Source organism: Carcharodon carcharias, chromosome 14, assembly GCF_017639515.1.
Source record: "Carcharodon carcharias isolate sCarCar2 chromosome 14, sCarCar2.pri, whole genome shotgun sequence".
NCBI classification, from domain to species: Eukaryota; Metazoa; Chordata; class Chondrichthyes; order Lamniformes; family Lamnidae; genus Carcharodon; species Carcharodon carcharias.
In genome coordinates this window covers 35,639,924-35,664,512 of record NC_054480.1, presented here as the reverse complement: position 1 = coordinate 35,664,512, position 24,589 = coordinate 35,639,924, and the positions used below count along the sequence as shown (strand labels likewise).

At 40.5% G+C, this 24,589-nt stretch overlaps 1 protein-coding gene across 1 annotated transcript in view; it reads right to left on the bottom strand.

Moving 5' to 3' along the window:
* LOC121286885 (peroxidasin homolog) overlaps positions 1-24,589 on the bottom strand; it is a 231,380-nt gene that overhangs the window by 76,214 nt on the left and 130,577 nt on the right. The window contains exons 3-7 of the mRNA XM_041204103.1: positions 16,066-16,137; positions 14,196-14,267; positions 13,532-13,603; positions 13,178-13,249; positions 1,805-1,974 (exon numbers count right to left, since the gene is read on the bottom strand). Of these exons, the coding sequence (XP_041060037.1) occupies positions 1,805-1,974; positions 13,178-13,249; positions 13,532-13,603; positions 14,196-14,267; positions 16,066-16,137 (458 nt within the window). The remainder of the gene's footprint in view (positions 1-1,804; positions 1,975-13,177; positions 13,250-13,531; positions 13,604-14,195; positions 14,268-16,065; positions 16,138-24,589) is intronic.

Sequence of the window (24,589 nt, the reverse complement as noted above, 5' to 3'; positions counted from 1 at the left end):
TTCCCCTATTTCTGACTGTAAGGGACCTACATTTGTCTTCACCAATCTTTTTCTCTTCACATACCTATAGAAACTTTTACAGTCAGTTTTTATGTTCCCCACAAGCTTACTCTCGTACTCTATTTTCCCCTTCTTAATCAATCCCTTGGTCCTCCTTTGCTGAATTCTAAACTGCTCCCAATCCTCAGGTCTGTTGTTTTTTTCTGGCCAATTTGTATGCCTCTTCCTTGCATCTAATACTATCTCTAATTTCCTTGTAAGCCATGGTTTGGCCACCTTTTCTATTGAATCATTAAGATTCTGAGAGGGCTTGACAGGGTAGGTGCAGAGAACTTGTTTCCCCTGGCTCAGGAGTCCAGAACTAGGGGACATGGTCTCAGGGGCTTGATCATTCAGGACTGAGATCAGGAGAAATTCCTTCACTCATAGGATTGTGAATCCTTGGAATTCTCAATCCCAGAGGACTGTGATCCCCAGTCGATTAGACTCTTAGACTCTAAGGGTATCAATGGCATAGTATAAGAGTCTGGCACATAAAGGGTTAATGTGGAACTGAGTACAGTACCGCCCACACAGTGATGTAAGGGAACACATCATCCATACCTAGGGGTCAGTGTAGCATTGTACAGAGCCATGTGTAGAAGCAAGCATAGAGACAGCTGCTAATTTGGATCTTTACTGGACTGAAGTGTATAGTATCTAGTAGTTAATAATTACTTACTGTTGAACTAATAAGACTACAAATACCTTAATAAGACCTACCAAACTACACCCAACACCTTACAACAAAAGGATGTGGAGATCAGATGAGAAGCTGAAGTCAAAGTCAAGGTTAATGATGATCTCACTGAATGATGAAGCAGGCTCGAGGGGCCATGTGACCGATTTCTACTTCTATTTCTAACATTAACAATCATTAATTAGTAACCTTAGCTTCTCCTCTTAACTCAGGTGCCTTACCCATTCCTCAACTTAGCTGCACTTCTCCGAATTCACTCAAGGATGTCACCCTTTGTAACAGTAATGTGCAAATGTTAAAGATGATATGGACCAGACCTTCATAAAGACTAATTAACCCTTCCTGGGACTTGTGCTCTATCCCTCAAGCCACACATCAGGCTTTTTTTCTTTTTCATTATTGCTGCACATTGTATTGAACTTAAGGTTCTACTCCAGATTCCTCTCCCGTGATGTTTCCTGCTGACTATTTTCATTTATTTTTCCCTGTGTAAATAACAGACTAAAGCTTGGACTTTCAAACTCTGATGTAACTTTGACACCAAGTGTAGAGTTAACTACATACGCAGGCTTGTGATATATAACAAACAATGACTTGGCAATCTTAATATCCATTATGCTAAACCAACCCTGCAACTCTCCCCGGCCTCTGTCTCAGCCACAGTCTGAAAAATAACCACTCTGTGGCTCAGTCCCAGAAAGGCTGCATTTCTGACTATAGACATGGAGGCGACTTCTGCCTTCACCCATGCTCTCAGCTCTTAAAAGTATTTCCATTCCTGGCCTCAGCCCAAGATTTTGCTGCTCCAGATTGCAAACCAACTTCCTTCCATTGCTGCATGAACTTGAGCCTCATGCTCTGTTCAATTCCAACTCCAACTTGCACTTTGCCCAGCAGATCCATTCACTTGCTCAGTGTTACTTTAATTCCCTGACTTTTGCTCCCCTTGAAGTGTTACATCTTCTACCTAACCGTTGCACTCCCTCTCCATGCCCACGACCACCCATGAACAAACCCATAGGGTATTGACTGGTTAACCAGAATGAAATAATTGAGATGATTTACCACAATTAAACTCCTGTACTGTTACTGTTGTAATCGACCGTCCCTGCAGCCTTCGGGGATGCTCACAGGTAGCAGCTGTCTGGGCGTTACCGTGTTCAGCATACTTCTTCAACAGTTCTGACAGCCACATTAATTCACAATCACAGATCAGTGAATTGGAGTCCAAGCGACTGTAAATTAAAATTATAATAGAAATATCGTAAAATCAATGATTAAACCGTTCACAGAGTACACAGGTAAATTGTTTACGGAGTGTATACACTTTGTTAAACATTCAAGAAGATTTATTCCCATCATAAAGGACAGGCAAACTACTTGTGTGTCACATATAACAACTCAAAGCTTGGTTCTTCTACCAAGTATATTCCATATTTGCTTGTCTGATTGAATTTAGTGGGCCTTGAGGCACTCTTGGGGCAGAATTTCACCCATGTTGGGCGAGCTTGGCGGGGGCGCTTGGGAAGCCAGCTGCTGCCCGCGATCGGGACCAGACTGTGATTTCACGCTGGCAGGCCATTTAAGACCCGCCCAGTGTGAAACATGAGCGGCAGCGCTTAGCGCTGCCTGTGCGGGCGGGCGGATGAGTGCGAGCAGGATGAGCACGACCTTCGTGCATGCGCACGAGCGCGCCTTTCATAATCCCCCTGAGGTACAGAGCTGCCTCGGGGAGTTGAAGAGATATGAAAAAGATAAATCAATAAAAATGTAATGAAACACGTGACAGAGTCAGCTGAGGGGACATGAGCAGGGACATGTTATTAAAAGTTTTTATTTTATTTTTATTTGCTTTTGGAAACCTCATCCCACCCATGGGTGATGTTTCCAAAAGAAGTGCAAAGGCCACTTGGTGTTTTTGCCTGCCCGCCAACCGTAAGGTTGGCAAAAAATTTCTTTTAATTAACTTTGTTAATGGCCTTAATAGGCCTTTTAATTGTCGGCTCATGCACTGCTGACTCCGGCGCGCGCCTGCTGACTGAAATGTCGCGCGAGTGCGCGATGACATCTTAATGCTTGCCCGATGTCATTGTGTGTCATTTTACGCTTGGTCAGATCGGGCATGGCCCGCCTGCTGAGTTAAAAATTTTACCCTTGTCATTTTTCTCTCTGATGGATTAATCCTGAATCAGAATACCAAAATCCATTAGCAAAATATACATCCAGATTTGACTATGCCATTGCTTTCCTGTCCAGTCTCCCATCGCCCACCCTCCAGAAGCTCAAGAACATCCAAAACTCTGCTGCCTGTACCCTAATCTGCACCAAGTCCTGTTTATCTGTCATCCCCGAGCTCGCTTACCTATATGGGCTCCTGGTCTATCAACATCTCAATGTTAAAATTCTCATTGTGGTTAAATTCCTCCATGGCCTTTCCACTCTCCAGCTCTGCAACCTCATCCAGACTTACAGCCCTCCAAAAACACTGGCTTTCTCCAACTCTGGCCAATCATGCATTTCTACTCCCTTCACCCCTGCATTGCTGGCCATATGTTCAGATGTCTAGGTCCAAATTTAGGAATTCTTTCCCTAAAAACCTCTCTCTACCATTCCTCCTCACCTTTAGGACTGTCCTTAAACTTACTTTGACAAAACTATGTCTTAATATCTCTTCCTTTGCCTGTATCATTTTGTTTAATTACACTCCTGTTAAGCACCTCAGCATATTTAACAAAGGAAATTGCGCCATGTAAATGCAAATAGTTGTCAATAACTTGAGATATCTTAAAGATAATAGAAACATGGATTTAAGTCTTATAAATGACTGCTGCAACTCATAATAGCAAAATGTTGAGTACCCCTAAAATAAATTAAAGGCTGAGGTAGGTAAGAGAATGATGAAGAGAGCATGGAGAGTGTCTGTGAGAGCAAGCGAGAAAGAGAGGAGAGAGGAAAAGAGAGAGAAAGAGAGAGAGAAATAAAGAGTGGGGAAAAGAGAGAAAGAGGAAGAAGAGAGAAAGAGGGAGAGAAAGAAAGACAAAAAGAAAGACAAAAAGAGAGAGAAGAGAGAAAAAAAGAGGGAGAAAAAGTGAAACAGAAAAAGAAGAGGAGAGAGAAAAGAGAGAAAGGGAAAGAGAGAAAGAAGAGACAAAGAAAGAGAGGGAAAAAGAGAGCGAGGGAAAGAGAGAGTGAGGGAAAAGGGAGCGAGAAAAAGAGAGCGAAAAAGAGAGAACAAGAAAAAGAGAGCGAGAAAAAGAGCGAAAGCACAATCAGCCATTTGGGGGAGCACAGTTAGTTACAGGACAGAAAGGGGATAAAAGGTATAGTGTGTGATTAGAGTGGAAGAGAGGAGATGTAACAGAGAGAAGTCATACGATCTACTTTAGTGATTTTGGTTGAAAGAAAAATATCAGACAGGACACTTGGGGGAACTTTCCTGCCTTTCTTCAAAATAATGCGATGTGATCTTTTATGTCTGCCTGAGAGTTCAGATGGGGCCTTTTGTTAATGACTCAACAGGCCAGATAGAATTGTTAATGATAATTCACTGATCACCAGAAACACTGCGGAATTTCACAAGGACACTAATAGAACAGAAATTTCAATATCATGTATATTGCTTATGCTTTCATCAGAAGTAAAACAAATATATATACACTCTATAGAAGCGTCCTCTCATTGCAGTGCCCATTTTAGATGAGAACCAATATTATAATAATACGCTTATCCTATTTGTGCACATTTATGTTCAGAGCCATGTTCGCAATGTGGCTCTGAACATTCAGTTTCCCCACTGTAAAGATGGATGTTTTTTATATTTTGGGAATATGTGTTCTGTAAAGAAGGATGTGTGTGTCTGTGTGTGTGTGTGTGTGTGTGTGTGTGTGTGTGTGTGTGTGTGTGTGTGTGTGTGTGTCCATGATTAATTAAACTGGGGGAAAGTTAATAAAGACAGCTTGTCTGTGAGAGTTGAGAGATAAAAGGGTGGTGTGAGATGCATGCTTTTGTAATGAGAAGCTATGGTGAAGTTGGACTCTCAAGTAAATAGGTTGGGTTTTAAAAATTTGCATTAGGAGATAGGCAGGGACTTGGCTTCTGAGCTGCTAAATTTCAAGGGGGAGTTTAAAGGACTTTTACAACTTACAAAGGTGTCACAAGTAAACCAGGGAAGTTGAACCGAAAGTGGAAGCAATAGGAAAACATGAAAGATTTTTATATTTTGGAAAAGTTGGGTTCAAAGAGTTGCTGAGGACAATGGAATTTGAGATGAAAGGGAGAAAAGATATTTAAGGAAAGATGTTGAGCTGAGTTGTGGTGGCTGTGTGGGGGAGACATCCTGAGACAAGCTCTGTGCTGAGAGGTGTGAAATCTGAAACAGCCAAACAGGCAAACCAGAAAAGTCTTTGTTTCAGAAAGTAGTTTGTTTTCTGAGCTTTCTTGGATTTCCACAGCAGAGAGGAACTGTTCGAGGATTTGTGTGGTATACCTTTACTAAAGTACCAGCAGCTTTGCCTTGCAATAATATTACTGGATTTTTATAGTTAAAGATCTATCAGGGAGTTGTTGCCAGGTAGTTTACTTGTGTGTTCTGACCAAGTGAGGTTTTTTTGGGGATGTTTTGTGAGACTTTTTCAACTGTGTAACTTTAATCTTAGGTGCTTAAGTTTTTTTCTTGTTAATATTTTAAAATCCTAAAGATATTACTGGAGTTCTATGCTTCTGGGATCAGTAGCTTTTCCTCCTCGTTTTCAGAATACAAAAAAAAGATTATGATCAGTAAGACAGGTTTTCCTCTGGGATCTGGCTTGCTCAACAAATAACATCAGCTGTGTTCGTAACACCATCCTGTTAGTGAAATTACCCTATTTATATTATTGGAAAGTTGTGTTCATTTCTGGTCACCACACTTAGGAAGGGTGCTTGAGAGGATGCAGATGAGATTTACCAGGATGGTTCCAGAGATGAGGGATTTTAACTGCAAGGTAGGTTGGAGAACCTGAGGTTGTTATCCTTGGAGCAAAGATAATTATGGGGAGATTTGATAAAGGTGTACAAGATGATGACTGGTTTACATAACGTAAGTGAAGAAAAGCTGTTTTCATTAGCTGATTGTACAAGCATTAGGGGACACAGATTTAAGGTGCCAGGCAAGAGATGTGTCCGGTGTGGGGGGTGGGGGGGGCGTGTGTGGAGGATGTGAGGAAGAACTTTTTGAACGCAGCGAGTGGCAATGTACTCACTGCGTCTCACTGCCTCTGAGGCTGGAGGAAGCAGAGACAATCAATGGTTTCAAAGGAAACTGGATGGGCATTTGAGGGAAATAAACTTGCAGGGCTATGGGGACAGAGAGGGTTATGTGAGTGGATTGCTTGACAGAGAGCTGGCATAAACTCAATGGGCCAAATGGTCTCCCTCTCTGCCATTATGACTCTGATATGATGGCCAAGTAACCTGTCATCTGTCAGGCCCAATCTTTGATATGGTCCCCCACATGGTCATGCTTAATAAGTCGAAAAGAAAGCATTGAAACAAAATCTGCATATCCATTAACACATTATTACATGCATTACTTTCTATAGAAAACATTTATTCAGCTGCATTTTAGAATTATGCAAAGAGGTAGGTCTTGTGGAAGCTCTTAGAATAGATTGGATACAAACAGGAGGGCTAGTGCTGTGCACATAAATTCATCACCACAAATTTGCACATGGACCCTGACAGTGCTTATTTGGTGGGGGCACTTCATTTAGTAAACCCAGTTTCAAAAAAGCACAGCATAAAGTGATCCAATTTATTTAGAATGATATAATTACTCAAAGTTTAGACTAGCAAAGCAGGGATACATCATTAGTGCATCTCCCACCTCCCATAGATTTCACTCTTAAGTATTAGAGATTGCCTTGAAAATAAATAGCATGAATTAAAATTTGCAGTATTTACAAATGTTCCTAATCAGTTATTTGGAGTCTTATTGGCTGCAATCACCAATGACATGGGTAGAACCAGGAAAACCAACATCATAGGTACAAGCAGGAATGAGGTTCTGCATAGAGAATGAGGAGCTATGCATTAAATTAAAAAGCAGAACCTCAAGGATGATAACCACTGGATTATTACCTGAGCCAAGTGCAAATTTGAATCGGGTACATAAAATTAGAGAGATGACTACATGGCTCAAACACTGGTGTGGGAGAAATGGGTTCTGATTCATGGGGCACTGGCACTAGTATTGGGGAAAGTGGGGGCTGTACCATTGGGACAGTCTACACCTGAACCATGCTGGGACCAATGTTCTAGTGAGCTACATAACTAGGCAAGCAGAGAGGGTTTTAAACTTAATAATGTGGACAAGGGATAAAATTTGGGAAGATGGGGTAAATCGAAGAGTAGAGAAAAGACAAGAGAGAAAGCCATTAACGTGGGAAATAATAAACAGACAGTGACAGGAAAGGACAGAGAGCACAGGGAGTACAAATCTAAGGGTAAATCAGCAGATAAGGTTAGAGGTTACAAAAATAATAAAAGGACAAAACTAAAGGCTCTGTATCTGAATGCACATAGCATATGAAACAGAACAGATGAACTGAGAGAGAAATAGAAATAAATAAGTACGATCTGATCGTCATTACAGAGACATGGCTGCAGGATGACATAAATTGAGACCTGAATATTGAAGAGTATGTGACATTTAGGAAGGGCAGGATACCAGGAAAAGGTTGAGGGGTGGCTCTGTTAATTAATGATGGTATTAGCACACTAGAGAGGGATGACCTAAGTTCAGGAAGCCAGAATGTAGAAACAGTTTGGGTAGAGATGAGAAATGATAAAGGTAAGAAATCACTTGTGGGAATGGTGTACAGGTTCCCCTAATAGGGATAATATATTAGGATGGGGTATAAAGGAAGAAATAGTGGCAGCTTGTCAGAAAGATACAGTGATAATCATGGGGCATTTTAATCTGCATGTAGACTGGGAAAATCAGATGGGCAAAGGTAGCGTAGGTGAGAATTTCATTTAATGTTTTTGATATAGTTTCTCAGAACAGCACATTCTGTCACCAACCAGAGAGCAGGCTATACTAAACTTGGTATTATGCAATGAGGTAGGATTAATCAATGATCTCACAGTGGAGGCACCCTAGGTAGCAGTGATCATAGCATGATTGAATTTTACATTCAGTTTGAGGGAGTGGGTCCAAGGCTAGTATTTTAAACTTAATTAAGGGCAATCATGAGGGCATGAAAGCACAGCTAGCAAAAGTGAACTGGTAAATTAGGTTAAGGGATAGGTCAGAGATGCAGTGGCGGATGTTTAGGGGGATATTTCAGAATGCACAGAACAGATACATTCCAACGAGAAAGAAAAATTCCAACACCAGCTACATACCATCTGTAGTTAAGTAAATAAACTAAAGAGAGTATCAAATTTAAAGAAAAAGCATATAATTGCACAAAGATGGGATGTAGGTCAGAATATATAAAAAAAGCAAAGAACGGCCAAAAGATTGATAAGGGAGGAAATTAGAGTATAAGAAAAAGCTAGTTGGAACTATAAAGACAGATAGTAAGAGTTTCTATAGATACTTAAAAAAGAAAAGTTAAAGTGAGTGTTGGTCATACAGAAAATGAGTCTAGGGAATTAATAATGGAAAGTGAGGAGATAGCAGATGAATTGAACAGGTATTTTGCATTGGTCTTCACTACAGGGAATACAAGTAACATCCCAGAAATAGCCGTAAATCAGGAAATGGAAGAGAGGGAGGAAGGAACTTATGAATATTACAATCGCCAGGGGAAGTGGTACTGAGAAAATTGCTGGAGCTGCAGACTGGCAAGTCCCCGGGTCCTTATGGACTTCATCCTAAGGTCTTAAAAGAAGTGGCTAGTGAGACAGTTGATGCGTTGGTTTTAATTTTCCAAAACTCCCTAGGTTGTGAGGAAGGTTTCATTTGATTGGAAAATAGTGAATGTTACTCCTTTATTCAAAAAAGGGAGGGAGACAGAAAGCAGGAAATTATAGGGCAATTAGCTTAACATCTGTTATAGGGAAAATGTTAGAAGTTATTATTAAAGATGTTACAGCAGGGCAATTGGAAAAATTCAGGGTGATCAGGCAGAGTCAATATGGTTTTGTGAAAGGTAAATCATGTTCAACCACTTTATTGGGGTTCTTTAAAGAAGTAACATACACTGTGAATAAAGGGGAACCAGTGGATGTGCTGTACTTGGATTTCCAGGAGGCATTTGCTAAGGTGACATATCAAAGATCATTATGAAAAATAAAAGCTCATGGTGTTGGGGTAACATATTGACATGGATAGAAGATTGATTAGCTAACAGGAAGCAGAGGGTAGGAATAAATGAGTCTTTTACTGGTTGGCAAGATGTAACATGTGGTGGATCATTTTACAATTTATACAAATGACTTAGATGAAGGGACCAAAGATATGCTTGCTAAATTTGCTGATGACACAAATATATTAGTATAGTGTTGATGTGAAAAGGACATAAGGAGGCTACGAAGGGATATAGACAAGTTAAGTAAGTGGACAAAGACCTGTCAAATGGGGTATAATGTGAAAAGGTGTGAAATTATCCATTTTGGCAGGTAAAACTGAAAAAACAAGCATATTATGTAAATAGTTGTGAAGATTGCAGAGCTGAGAGGATGAGGGATCTAGGGGTCCTGTGCATGAATTGCTAAAAGCTCGAATGCAGGTACAGCAAGTAATTAGGAAAGCTAAGAGAATGATAACATTTATTGTGAGGTGAACTGAATACAATTATGCTTCAGTTATACAGGTGATTAGTGAGACCATATCTGGATTACTGTGTACAGTATTGGTCTCCTTATTTAACGAAGGAGTTCAGAGACGGTTTACTAGACTAATACCAGGAATGGGAAGGTTGTCTTATGAGGAAACTTATGAACAGGCTAGGCTTGTGCCCTGGAGCTTAGCAGAGTAAGAAGCGACTTGACTGAAACATATAAGATCCTAAGGGGTCTTGAAAGGGTTGATGCGGAGAGGATATTTCCTCTTTTGGGGGAATATAATACTAGGGGACTACTGTTTAAAAGTAAGGATTCACCCATATAGGACAGAGATGAGGAGAAATTTTCTCTTTCAGAGGGGCGTGAGTCATTGGAACTCTCTTCCTTGAAAGGCAGCGGAAGCAGAGTCTGAATATTTTTAAGACAGAGGTGGATAGATTCTTGATAATCAAGGGGGTGAAAGGTTATAGGGGGTAGATGGGAATGTGAAGTTGAGATTACAATCAGATCAGCCATGATATTGAATGGCGGAGCAGGCTCAAAGGGCTGAGTAGCCAACTTCTGCTCTTAATTTGAATGTTTGTATGTACATGGACTGCAGTGGTTCAAGGTAGCCTGTCTCTCTTTCTCAAGAGCAATGGAGGCTGGGCAATAAAAGCCAGCCTTGCCAGTAATGCTCATATCCCAAACAAATGAAAAAGAACTAAAGCTATATCTAGAGATAACATCAGATGGCAGGGGGAGTGTCTAGTGCTTTCTCTCAGCTCTTCTCCAGTATGCCATTTTGAAAAAATTGTGAGCCTCATTTATTTCGGAATAAAACAGCTTTGTGGAATTAAGCTATTTTTTGAATGAAGAACTCTAACCCACTATTTTAGACTAAAGTAGCATGCTGAAATTATATTTCAGCAAATAAGTTGTTCACCTGAAAAATGTGGGTCGGAATTTTATACATCACCAATGGAATGGGCTGAAGAATGTTGGGGCAGGGTGGTGGGGCAAATCGGGTGGGATTCCAGGGGTACCATGCCCATCACCTACCCACCGTCACTGGCATTTTACCTGCAGTGGGGAAAGTGTCAGGCAACCCGCCCACCCTCGGGCCAATTGAGGCCCTTACGAGGCCAGTTAATGGCTGGTATCATTGATGTGGCGTACCCATTCCATGTGCCGAGGCCACCAGGTCCCGGGAAGTGTGGCGGGAGGATGAGGGTTCAGGAACCCTATGCTTAATGGAGGGCCCCCCCAGTGGAAAGTCTACCCCTGCTTGAACTCCCTGAAACCTCCATTCCAGAATCCCAATCGTCCCCTACCTCCTCGTCATGACCTGTCTCACTGGCCCAAGTGAGCCTGCCCAGTCTGATTAGGTGGCAGCTCTTGGAGGTGGGACATGCTCCCACATGGGGGTGGAAGACATGACCTCAGGCAATTAATTGCCTGCCGAATGTAAAATCTGGTCGTGGCTTCCCAGGCTGGAGGAGGCATGTTAACCCCCAACTTTTCAGCTGGCGGACGGGACCCTGCCTCCATGTCAATTCCAGCCCATGAGTACAATCTTTATTGTCATATAAATTAAATACCCATACATTCTAATGGCTACACTCAAATCCATAGCTACAGTTGAAGTACAGCCAATACTTTAAATAGATCCATTTACTAGATTAATAGATGGTAATACTTAATTAGGAAAAAAAAAAGTTGTAATTCTTCATTTACACATAGTTAACCAAGTTCTATAATTTTATGTGATGAATGTTAAACATTTAGTTTTCCAGGAGCAGGTGAGCTGTGATCATTTGTCAGCATGACTGACTGAGTAGATTTTACAAGCCCTCCTGTCGGTGAAAATAGATCAACTCCCAAAGCAGCTGGGCAGGAAATACTTATATTGTCTTATCACCAAATATAAAGGCAGATTAATGACTCCTATTTTGGGGCACTTGGTGAACATATTAGTTCCAACTGCGTTAACTGAGAATAAAGTTTTCTTTTTGGAAATGATTAAACAAAGGGACTAACAATGGATATATTCCCATTAAATGATTTCTACTCCACTTATGCTGCTTTTCTATTACAGTACTGCAGTGTTAGTGCTGCTGGCTCCTGGCAGTCAGGTTGCATGGCAGTTCACCAATGTAAACTTACTGGTTTTGCTAAGGCTGGCCACACAAAATACATGAAATGGCGGCAGCTTTATTTGTAAATTACTTGTAAACCCAAGTAAAACTGAGCCTGCAATCACCATTGGTCCACAGAAGCTGAATTGAACAGCATGAACACCAGTAAATGGCTCATGGATGCCAGGCTCCTGGCATCAGACTTAAGTGGCTGGCATGTAACCAACTGTTTTTCCAAGTTCCAGTGCTGATATTATGGCAGCAATGGACCATAGCCTGGAATGTCAATAGATCCTGGCCCCACCACTTTAGATCACTGTAGAAGGAAAAGCCTAAGCTTCATTATCCACATATCGTATGGAGTCACTTTCAAAAGCAAATCCATACTTTCACTTTCACCTTTTTTGCAGATAATAACTATGAATCAGAATTTCTGAAAGGAGTTTCCCCGAACTTCTGTCATACCTTTTGCATAATAGCAGAAATCCTGGAGAAATTGCATTTATACAGTTTCTCTGAGATTTCCACCAATCCTTGGCCAATGTAACAGCCTTAGCAAAACCAGTAAGTTTACATTGGTGAACTGCCAAGCAACCTATCTGTCTGGAGCCAGCAGCACTAACACTGCAGTACTGTAATAGAAAAGCAGCATAAGTGGAGTAGAAATCACTTATTGGGAATACAACCATTGTTAGTCCCTTTGTTTAATCATGGGAATTCTGCCGTTCATGGTTCAGTCAGCAGCAGTGCAAATCCAGCAATCGAAACATTCCCGACATCCATCCCTTATCTCTATTAACACAGTAGTTTTGGAATGGAGAGGAAATAAAACCCCTTCCTAATTTTGTTTTATTGCCTCTCGCGATGTGGGTGCTGCTGACAAGGACAGCATTTATTGTCCACCCCTAATTGCCCTTGAGAAGGTAATGGTAGACTGCAGAGTACATCTGGTGCAGGTACATCCACAGTGTTGTTAGGGAGCGAGTTCTAGTATTCTGACCCAGTGACAGTGAAGGAAAGGTGATACAATTTCAGGTCAGGGGGGTGTGTGACTTTGTGGGGAAACTGAAGAAGGTAATGTTTCAATGAGTCAGCTGCCCTTGATCTTTTGGGAAGAGCTGTGGGTTAGGAAGTTGCTATCGAGGGACACAATGCAATTTCCCCACATCTCTTTCCAAACCCCAACAGAAGGCAACAAGATGATATTTGTCCATCATCACTGCATTTACTGGCTGCCACTGATTTTGCTTTAGTGTCACACCAGTTACAAATGTTTTTTGACTGAAGGTGAGCTTCACTCTTACTGCACCCATACAGGTCAGCTATACTGTTGTTGAATTGCTTGGTATAAGCCTTCTATCACAATTTTCAAATAGCCTGCATTTGTTTCTCCTTTGGTGCTGCTATTCTGAAAATTGGACTGCTATGTAAAGGGGGCTGATTTCAGACTACTTCACCTTGGCACATAGTGAACCAATTGAAGTAGAAAAGTCTTTGAATACAAATGCACTCAAATTCATGATAGCTTCCAACAAATTTTGTTACTTACAGTCTTTTCAATGATTCAAGTTGGTGGAAGGTCCCTGGATGTATTCTCGATAGTTTATTGTTGTGCAAGAACCTGCAAAATTAAAGAGAACATATTGATTTAAAAAGAGGCACCAGTTAATTTGAGATACATGAAAAGGCAATGACTGTATACATGTTCAGCTCAGAAGAATTATAAATCAGATCTTTTTCCATGTAGCTGTAGTGTTGTGGATTTAGCTAGAATATTCTCAAACAAAGGCAGAGGCATATCAGAAATTTTAAATAAAGCTGTTTGCATTGTGCTGATTCAAAATAGTCATTTTGGGGGGAAAAACATGGCAATAAGTATTTATACCAAAAAAGCTGTACTCACAATCTTTCAAGTTTAGGAAGGTCATTAAAAGTTTCAGATTCTAACACTTCTATATTATTAAAGTGAAGGTACCTGATGGACAAAACAGAAAATTTGATTATAGAAACTACAACAAAAGAAGTGGCTATTCAGCGAGATCTTCAACTGAAAATATCTAATCTCATCGCACTTTCTTGCCCTTTCCAGCTATTCTTTCATAATCTTTCTTAAAAAATATTTACCCAAATAGCTTTCAAATTACGTTATAGTCTTTATCTCAAGAGGGGAAGGGAGCATTGTTATGTATGGGTCTAGTAATCCAGAGGGCCAGACTAATGATCTAAGACATGAGTTCAAATCCCACAACGCCAACTCGGAAATTGCATTCAGTTAATGACATAACTTTGGAGTGAAAAGTTAGTCTAATGAATAATGGTGATGAAACTACTAGACTGTCATAAAACTTCATCTGATTCACTAAGGTCTATAAGGGAAGGAAATCTGCCATCCTTACTGGCCTACATGTGACAGGCCTACGTGTGACTCCAGAAGACAGCAATGTGATCGACTCTGATCTGCCCTCTGAAGTGACCTAGCAAACCAGTCAGGAATGGGCAATAAATTCTAGCCTTGACAGCGATGTCCCCATCCCGAGAATGAATGAAAGAATCATTTATAAACTTACAGCTGTTCCAGGGAAACCAACCCCTTAAACGCTTGTGCCTGAATTGTCTGGATTTCATTTTTGTAAAGGTAGCTTTAAAAAGAAAGGAATAAAGCTTGTAAGGCAATAATTTATTTAAAATAATGCATTACCAAGTCATCAATTATATTTATTGCAAGCCAGATGTGGAAACAAGTGAATTGTGAAAAATGAATTTCCGAAGGGAATCTGTCACTCACTCTAACTTTGACAGAAGACCCATGGAAATCTGAAAAACGTAGAACTCCGATTGAAATTCACCCCACAGCTTATCTAGGTAACCATGTATTTGATCTCAATTATGCTCTAGCAATATCTCTGGGGAGAGTTTCATAAAATCCCATTCTGATTTCTATTAACGGTCTTGTACAAACTTTCATACTTTCCTCAGCATCCTTGTTTGAGTCCGCACCCTGTGCCTTAACTTCTAAATACATACAAGTCAACTTAGAAAATTAGCAAAAGCTGATGGCTGCAAAAGATTTACTTGCTGCACTGCAAGTGTAGTGGGGCTTGGCTTATTCTAACTTAAGCTGCAGGTACACCTGTCATTTCATTTGTGGCAGGAGCTTGGATGATTTTGCTTCATTCCTTGGGGAAAATTTGGAGATGATTGTGGATATTTACTGATACTCTGCTGTTAAATGCAATAAGTTGTTTTAAATTACATATATGGTTGTCAAAATAACAAAGAGGCATTCTCTCCTCCAAATTACACCATTCACACATATATTTCTAATTCTTGTCCCCACAGTTAATACTCATATTGTTCTTAGATTCTCTCCCCCAACCACTTCACACTGGCATTGTTCTTCCCCAATTCTCCCTTCACCCAAAACTGACTGAATTTTGGTCCCTGCAGTAACTAACCCCTGCCATTGTCCTGAATTCCTGATCTTGCAAAACAAACCTCAAGTTTACACTGGCATTCTTTACCCCCTTACCCCCAATTCCTGTTGGTCTACTTCTCCCCATTCCCTCCCCAATTTATCTATACGTCTACCTTATGTTAATTGCATATCACTTGGTGTGTTAAGTACATTTACCTGGTGGGTATGAAATATATGTAGGAGCAGGCTAAAAGGGGGGTTGTTGTTTGGAGGTGTATGATATGCAATGTGTGTCTCTGTAAATAAAAGCTTAGGAACATACAGACTAGGCCTTGGTGTTCTATCTTTCACTGTCTGGCTATCCAACTTCTAAAACCTTATCAGTATGAATTGCGAGGAAAGAAAATATTGCACTTAAGATTCAATCCATCTCAATGCATGTGCATTTACACACACAGCATAGTTACTAGCTCACTGTTGTTTTTACAGCATGCGTGAGAATATTGAGGAGACTTGTTTCAGTGCCAAGATATAGAATAGATCTGTTAACACCAATGATCAGTTATGCTTTATGCTGAGTTGGGACTCTGTCCAAAATTTGGTTATGTGCATTCCTTACACACATAAAAACTTCAAGTTTATAGAGAAAAAAATATCCATCTGGAAACAGTAATATGTTTGGCAACATTTATTAAAAAGATACACTTCTGTGTCATGTTTAGTGATTTGGCCACCCAATGATGTAGCTGTTTTGTATTATCCACATTTAATAAGTACATGAATACCATGTCTGTGAAGCAAATACATGAGGTATAAGCTACATATTGAGATCAATATTATCTTACAGCAAATAAGTTTTCTGTAAATTTATCCTAATGCACAAGATTACTTCCAGCACATTCAAGTTATAAAGCAATATTGCAACAGAGAAACAAAGTAAAGGAGAACTGAACCATGTCTGTCTTATAATAGAAGGTGCAAGCCACAGCAAATATTTCTAGGTGCTTTTAATGTAAACTCACAGATATTTCAGATTTTCCAACTCCTCAAAGGCCCTCCGTGGAATTCCCTTAATCTGGTTATTGTTGAGCAGCCTGCAGAAACAAAAACATTCAATAAATTGAAATTTAAAAAAAAATTCAGTTTGAACATATTGTAAAGCTTGCATTGCTAGTAGATAAAATAAAAGGGGGGGGGGTGGGGCGGTGGGGGGGAAATTCCCCCTCTAACACTCCTAAGCCTTGAACTTCCAAACGTTTTGCCATTGTGGTCACTTAGATGTATACATTAATTTGTATCTGTCTCAAACTACAGATAGGGAAAGTCTTCTGTTCTGATTCAAGAATTAGCCATCAGTGAGGGCACGTATTCAGAACAGAAATTCCAAAATTCAAACAAGACAAGCTAGTGAATAAAAAATGTAAACATAAATAGGACAGAGTTGCCTGGACATTGTGAGATGGATCACAAAAGTGCAAAGGCTGCACATGGCCCACTCACAACTCTTGGTGATCTCTTGCTGGAGAGAGCACAGAACTTTAGAGAGAGGGAGAGAACTGGAGGGGCAGGAGTGTAGTCTAATAATGGCCATCTTGACGGCCATTGGCAATGTGTGGCCACCTGGTCCACTAGGAAGGAAGTTGTTCCAGGAGGCTACAGAAATCAGCAACGACCTGCCATGAAAGCCTGAGACTCCTGAGACACTGGTACTCACACACACCGAGAGAGCTGATGTTCTACCTGTAGATCCTGTGTTGGGAGTCTTGCCTCCTTCAAGCTGCATCTCTGTGTCCATCCCATCTGTCCTATGGAGCTGCAGGGAAAGCTGCTACTTGTCCTCTTGTTCCTCACAGGAATAAGGAAGAGCTGCAAGAGCTGTTCTCATGCCACAAAAACAGCTGACAGCAGGGGAGTGCAGAATAAGGCGAGTGAAGTCCAAGACAGGTGAACTGATCTCCAAGAAGGTGGCAATCATTTGTCAAGTAGTAAGAGCACACTCTCAGAAGAAGTGTTGTGATCAGCAACCTCTCACTTAGGGACAGCTGCAGTTATTCAGTTTCACTATTGGAAGGCTTCCCAGTCTGTCAGTTTCACTGAAGTGGCACTCCCTGCTGTGCTCTCACCTGGTTGACATAGGCAAGTTCCACACAGTTCAGGAAACCCATGCGCATTAAAGCCAGAATTCTGGGTTAAATCCTGAGTTAATTGGGGATTTAAATATTTTAATTACTTACGCGACAGCTGATCGAGAATTTCCCACTTGCCTACAACTCTGTCCAGGTTAAACCCAGAAGTTGGTGTGATCATGTTGTGTTCTTGAACCAACGCTACTTTTTTTGGGTTTTAAAACGCTGCCCATGTCTGAATCTGCCTCATTTTCCCAATTAAAGTTCTGCCCATTGATGGTGAGTCTCACCAACGTTTTGTGCCCTGAATTGCATGTGTCTTGAAGATATTATTTCTATTTGGTGCTTTGATCTTAATCTTATCTGCTCTTTTGTGTTGGAAATGGCTTAAAATACTCACTGGCAAAAATTTGATACAGAGCTAAAAGCAGTTGCTCATTAACTAAAAACAACTTTACTTACCTACAAGACAATCAGGAGATCTATGTTTCATAAAAAATGACTAGGTTACAATACTAGTACTAGTTCACATTATTCTTAAAAAAGGTCTAAAATAATCTGGAAGTTGCCTTTAAAAATTATTTTCTATGCAAAAGGTTAATCAAAAAGAAAAACTGCACATCTTATTTTTAGTGCAATGCAAGTTGTGAAGATCAGATTACTGATATCAACAGTGATATCTTAGTAAGTAACTTGCTCAGTCTTCAGTTAAAGTCACTGTTTGCAACTATACTGTGATAGTTATAAAATTGATGCTGACATAGAAACATGACCAAAGACATGACTAGTAATGGTAGGTTTGGACAGGAAGTAAGTGCCCTGTGTAGGATGATATTTAAGGATAAAAACAGTCATTCAACCCATTCTAATGCATTCATTTACAACGATCCTCTAGTATCCTCACTGCTGCACTTAATAGTTACTCAAATGATGACAGTGTTTTCACCTCCACCTCTCTACCAGCTAGTCCATTTTGCGTAATGATCACTCTGCATGAAAATTGACTTCTGATGTCAGTTCTTACTTTTCACCAGTATGCAACTACGTTCCTTGTACAATCCTCAACTTAAGCCAAGGTAATATTCCAAATCTATTTTTTCTATTTGTTCAGATACTTTATATCCTGTCATATGGTCCCTCTCAAGTGTCTCCTTTCAAGGTTAATAGGCCCAGATTTCTCCCCTGCTGTTAGGAGGGAGTTCCAAGGTTTTCATCCAGTGATAGTGAAGGAAGTGCAATATTTTTCCAAGTGCAGGCAGTGATGCTCCAATGCATCTGCTGCCCTTGTCCTTCTAGGTGGTAGAGGCAATGGGTTTTGAAGGTGCTGTTAAAGGAGCCCTGATGAATTGCTGCAGTACATCTTGTAGATTGTACACAATGCTGCCACAGGCACTGGTAATGGAGGGAGTGAATGTTGAAGGTGGTGGATGGAGTGCCAATCAAGCAGGCTGCTTTGTCCTAGATGGTGTCAAGCTTCTTGAATGTTGTTGAAACTGCTCTCAATGAATCAAGTGCAGCGTATTTTATCGCTCTCCTTATCGGTGCCTTGCAGATGGTGGACAGGCTTTGGGGAGTCAGGAGGGGAGATACTCACTGCAGAATTCCCAGCCTCTGAGCTACAGTATTTATATGGCTGGTCCAGTTAAGTTTCTGGTCAATGGTTTCTGGGATGTTCATGATGGAGGATTCGGTGATGATAATGCCATTGAATGTCAAGGGGAGATGGTTAGATTCACTCTTTTGATGGAGATAGTTATTGCCTAACACTTGACTGATTCAAATGTTACTTGCTACTTATCAGTCCAAGCCTGCATGTTATCCAGGTTTGCTGCATGTGGACACAGACTCCTTCAGTATCTGAGGAGTTACGAATGGGACTAACAATTGTCTAGGACTCTCATTACATATAAATTCTGAATGTTGTTGTGGTACATTTTTGAGAAAAGTATATTTTTCATGTCTTTTCTTGAGAATACATTGTGGAATGTATTGCTCTACTCATAGTAGTCAGAGGATATACTGCTTTATAGGGACAAGAACATTTTGCCATGTAAAACACATGGATCATTCCACTCCTACAGTATGATGCAGATATACTGGTGCAAAGTCTAATTACTGTTAAGTAAACACTGTGCAAGTTCACATGCAAGTCAATTAGGAGACTATAGTATTGTGGTCCTGGTGTTTCCTGTTATTGGAGAGCTTTTCCTAAAAGCAAAGCATTGCCTGTGTGCTATGTCTGAAATATAATGGACAAGTGTGTGCCTTCTCATGGTTTTTATAATTTGCTGCTTGCTTTCAAAGAAAGTGAATTATTAAACTTACATACCAAATGAAATTATTAACCTCTGTGATGACCTATGACCCAGAAGCAGTAGTAAGGAAAATTTGTAATTTCCTTAAAATATCTGTGGAAACTAATTGTTTTAAGATGCTTATAAAGGAATTTTAAAGAGTTTGCATCAGTTGTAAAGGCGTCAATTGTAATTTTCTTGGATTATAAGAAAGTGGTCAATGTGACTTGTGACCTGGAAGCAGTATCAATTAGAAGGAAGTTAAGAAGCAGAAGCAGTGTATGGGCAGACACAAAAGAGAGACAGGTATCGGCACACAGATGCAGAAAGAGGAACACAATTTGTGTGTGGTAAAGCCAGCAAAGCTCTCTATGAAAACTTCAGTTTTCTGTTTGGCATTTAAGAAGAAAAACAGAATTCTGGAAGCTCTTGGAGGAGCGATGTGCAAGTGAGCTGGAAAGGGATAAAATCCTAAGAAGTGGTGCGAATAGCTCAGGCAAGTAAAAGAACTGAGAGCTTGTACTGGAAGATCAGATGTGAAACGAGATTTTTGGTGAGTCAGTTGAAAAGGAACTCAGGAAAGCTATGCCATCAAGATTGATGTGGTCAGAGTGAAAGGGGACTTGTAGACATGCACCTTGTCAGTGTTAACTATATCTGGGACCTCAGGTGGAATATTCCTCCCAGTGACTGCAACTCGAGGGCAGAATCAATCGAGTTGGAAAAAGTGAGAGATTGCATGTGGTGCCATATTTGTGCGGGGAGCGATGTGGGTGCTTGTAGTTGTGTAAGATGTATCTTGATTGTATCGACTATTTAAAGTGAAATTTATCTTTTCATTTGAAGTATCATTGGCCTGTTAACTTGCATCTAATTTGTGTTGGTTCTGATTCCTGTTAAAGTAAAATGTTACAAAGAACAGAATCTTGAAGATAATTTCTTCACTTGGGGGTCGTTTAGCAACTTTGGTTTGTGGTTCCCCATGGGATCCTAACACCTTCCATAAACATCATGTAGTTTTTATGAAAAGAACCCTGGAGCTTGAAGCTCAGGTTTTCTTTTCACTATTTGTAAGTTTGCTGGCTGCAGTAGTGTGAATGTTAACTTCATTAGCACATGAAGGCTTGGATCTGCAGCTGTTCTATTGGTGTTTGTTTTCTTTGTGGCAATGCATTTGGCTGCCATTTAACCACAGCATTAAACCAGCACACTGCAAATTTATTTCCAATGAAGTGTCGGCAATAGCATGCAATTTACCTCCATAACCAGTCAAATGAAACAAACAGAAAACATTTTGAAGCAGTCAGTAGAAACGGTGGGAGAAGATGATGGTCTGTGGAAAATGACATACATTTCAACAGACTCTGAATTCTTATGGTTAAAGGTACGGCAGCCAATGGTTGGACAAAGGGAATTTTCCCAAGAGAAGAAGAACTACAATAGGGTATTAGAGCAATATTTTGGATCTCTGCATGCTTCATTCTCCACAGTATTAAAATCAGAGTTGGCTTCGGTTTTTGGCTGCAATTTCTGTGATGCATTTTGAACTTAGAGTTGTGTCCTACCAAGAATAAATTATATATGTTGTAGCTTGTACAGAAATCACATCACCTTTCAAAATCCAAAGCTAATACACACATTGCACAAACCTTCCTGGCACTATATTGTGGAAAACCCCATGTCGAGGGTGGGCACAATTTAGATCATCTGCATACCTGAGCACTTAGTCTCCAGGATGCTCCAATTTTCAAATGACCAGGTGAACAACACCGAATGGATTCTCCAAAACCTGCAACAATTGGTGACTTGTAGAATCTGCTGTGGTTGGGGTTAAGATTAAAATCAGATCATCTTGGATCCATTAATACCAGGCAATAGTATAAGTAGGACACAGAGTCAATAATGGACCCTGAATACTTCACTACCTCATGCCATTTACATTTAAGGACTCTCTCCCTTTTTGGGCCAACAGTATTGTAGCTTAGAATAAAAACAAAAATACCTGGAAAAACTCTGCAGGTCTGACAGCATTTGCGGAGAGGGATACAGTTAACGTTTTGAGTCCGTATGACTCTTCATCAGAACTAAGAAATATAGAAGCATTAACTGTATCCCTCTCCGCAGATGCTGTCAGACCTGCAGAGTTTTTTTAGGTATTTTTGTTTTTTGTTCTAGATTTCCAGCATCCGCAGTATTTTGCTTTTATCTTAGTATTGTAGTCTAGTCTGGTAGTTACCCTATCAGTAAATTGTAGCATGAAACTTTAGTCAGATTTTGGGCTATTATACAAGACTGCCAACCAAATGATGAAATTTCCATCCATAATACATTTTTTTTCACTTTTAATGTACAAATGTCTGTTAAAAGCCAAAGGCTCAGAATTCCCTCCCAGTGTCAAGTGCAGAAAGCTGGTAGCTTGTCAGCCATCACTTGAATTTGAGACAGAACCAAGTTTTGACAGCATTCTGCCTTGTTTTTTTACCAACCACCATTTTATGTTAGTTGGAGGGAGAGTGGGAGCTGGGGCCTGATGTTGTGGGCTAGACACAACTCTCTCACTTCAAGAGTGCATGTCCGGAGGAGAGGGAGGGGGTAGGTTTACAGGAAATTCTGCTTCATATGCTCTTATAAGTGCCACAGCAGAATGCTTGTGAGCTTAGGGAAAAGTCTATATCTTAAGCAGGCAAAGAAGAGATTGTGCCTGAAAATGATTTCTATTTATTTAAAAAAAAACTTAAAGTCAAAGGCAATGGTTTCTTCAGGTGCGGGTGATGGGGGGACCCTATGGCAGAGTGGTTGTAGACTGATCCTCCTACCCTCCTTGCAGGCACTAATGGTCTTTCTTATCTATGGCAATGACTTCAAGGGACATTTTAACCACAAATGGGATTTAAAATAACCTGCCCACTTCCAATTTTAACAGCAGGGATTGGGATGGTGGTGGTGGGATGGGGGAGGCGGGTGTGATAAACAGACAACCAGCCCTCCCCAAGTGGTACATTGGTCACTTGAATATTTTAATGAGGCTGCATACCTCAGAATTTACCTTTGTTTTCAATTCATCCCTGATTAACTGGATTTCTTGAGCATCGGGAATCTTGGCTAAAGGGAGGGGAGGTCTGCCGGGAAGAAGAGGTAAGTGCTTTTCCAGCACTGCTTGTAGGGCAAGAACAGGAGTACTCTATCCCAGCATCCCAAGCTAACCTGCTTTCCACCCTACAATCAGACCCCAGCATGATCACTCCTCCAACCCGATAAGGTGCCCTATATCCCCAAAAGCCACTCTGTACCACACTCTCAACACCCAGTAGCCTCATGATCTCTGCCCCTGCTGCACACTTGCTCTTGGGCTGCAACCTATTTTGCAGCATTCTCTGTCCGACAGGGAACCAGGCCTGTCAATAAGGCTGGCTTCTGGGCTGGGATCGGTTTGAAATTAAAGCATGAACATCATGGAGTCAAAGCTCCACAGCATTTGGGGAAACCAGAATTTCTGGGGTACACGATCTGAATCCTTCGGAGCCCCATCCCCCTCTGCAGTTCTGAATGAGGTCAGTGCTCTGCGGGCAGACAACGGTTCTGCTCTGTTGCACTTTGCACGTGAGTAGGACCCCTAGATTTTCAGGCCCAGTATTTTTGTACATCACAGAAGTGTTGTACAAACTCGAGATCAGTACGTACTTTGAATTTGCAGAAACTCAACCATAAGCTTATAAAACATACACCACAAACTTACAAATGGAGAATTGAAAAGTTTATTTTCAAAGCTCATCAGAAACACTATAAGACTGCCAGAACATTTCTGTACAATAAACAATTCCTCAACGTTCTGCCTAATTAAGCACAAGATTCAGCCAACTCATTTTATTTATTGTTGTTGATGACTAAAGCAAATAGAAGCAGATGTATTTACTTGCTATCCTACATCAGCTCAGGCCTGAGAGACGCACTTGTATATGGAAGACTGGTTGAACTAAGTAATGTTTCCAGTGAGTGCCAGCTGCAAACAGCAGCAGATGCCTTTGGAACCACAGGCACAGCATGGCAGTAAGCAGCGGGTACCTTCAGAATCACATTTTATTCCTCATAAAGACTGCAGGAGAAATGGGAACAGTGCAACTTTTGAGATTTGGCTTCCAGCTGAAATAGAAGTGAATAACTGTATATCATATTCCTACGTTATTTGTGCTAACTTCCCTCAAAGAAGCCATTTTTTAAACACGAAAGATAGTTTCTTTCTGGCTTGTGTTCCCATTTTCTTTAAAGAACAACAACTTTTCCTATTGCAACCCTCTATGGGCTAGTTGTGTGAATTTGTACCATTTTCATTATAAAAGATGTGATTCAACTGGTTGTTACGTTAAAAGAAAAAAGACTTGCATTTATAGAGCCTTTCACAGCTTCAGAATGCCTTTGTAGCCAATGAAGCACTTCAAGCGTAGTCACCATTGTAACATAGAAAATGTAGCAATTTGCACACAGTAAGCTCCTAGAAACATTAATAAACTAAATGCTCCTATCATCTGTTTTAGATGTTTGTTCAGGGATAAATGTTGGTCTAGACACCTGGAGAATTCTCCTGTTCTTCTTTGAATAATACTGTGGGATCTTTTATGTCTACATGAGAAGGCAGACAGGACTGCAGTTTAATGCTTATTGAAAAATGGCATCCCTTCAACAAACCACCATCTTTTTTAAAGAAGAAACTTATTTTCTCTCACAACATTTCTCCGGTTCCTCGAAAAATAATCCTGCTGAGTTTTTCCAGCATTTTCTGTTTTTATTTCACATGTATCATATCTGGATATGTATATTTCTGTACCCATGTTTACTAGTGGGCGGTAAATCACTTCTCTTTGTCCACAACACAAACTCTGCACTTCATTTCTTCTCTTATAGTGCTATACTGATTCAATCTACCTTGAATAACAGTCTGTCCTCCATGCAGAGTTTATCTTTGTGTTGAAACACACAGCAAACTGGGGTGGCACTTCTCTTATATCAGCCCATCCTTAATTATTCCTGGAAATTTCACATTTTCAGCAACTCAAGTCATTTGCTTATTCTTGGCCATTCATTCTCGGCTAAGGCTAGAACTTGAAATCTCAGGATTGTTCACAGGCACT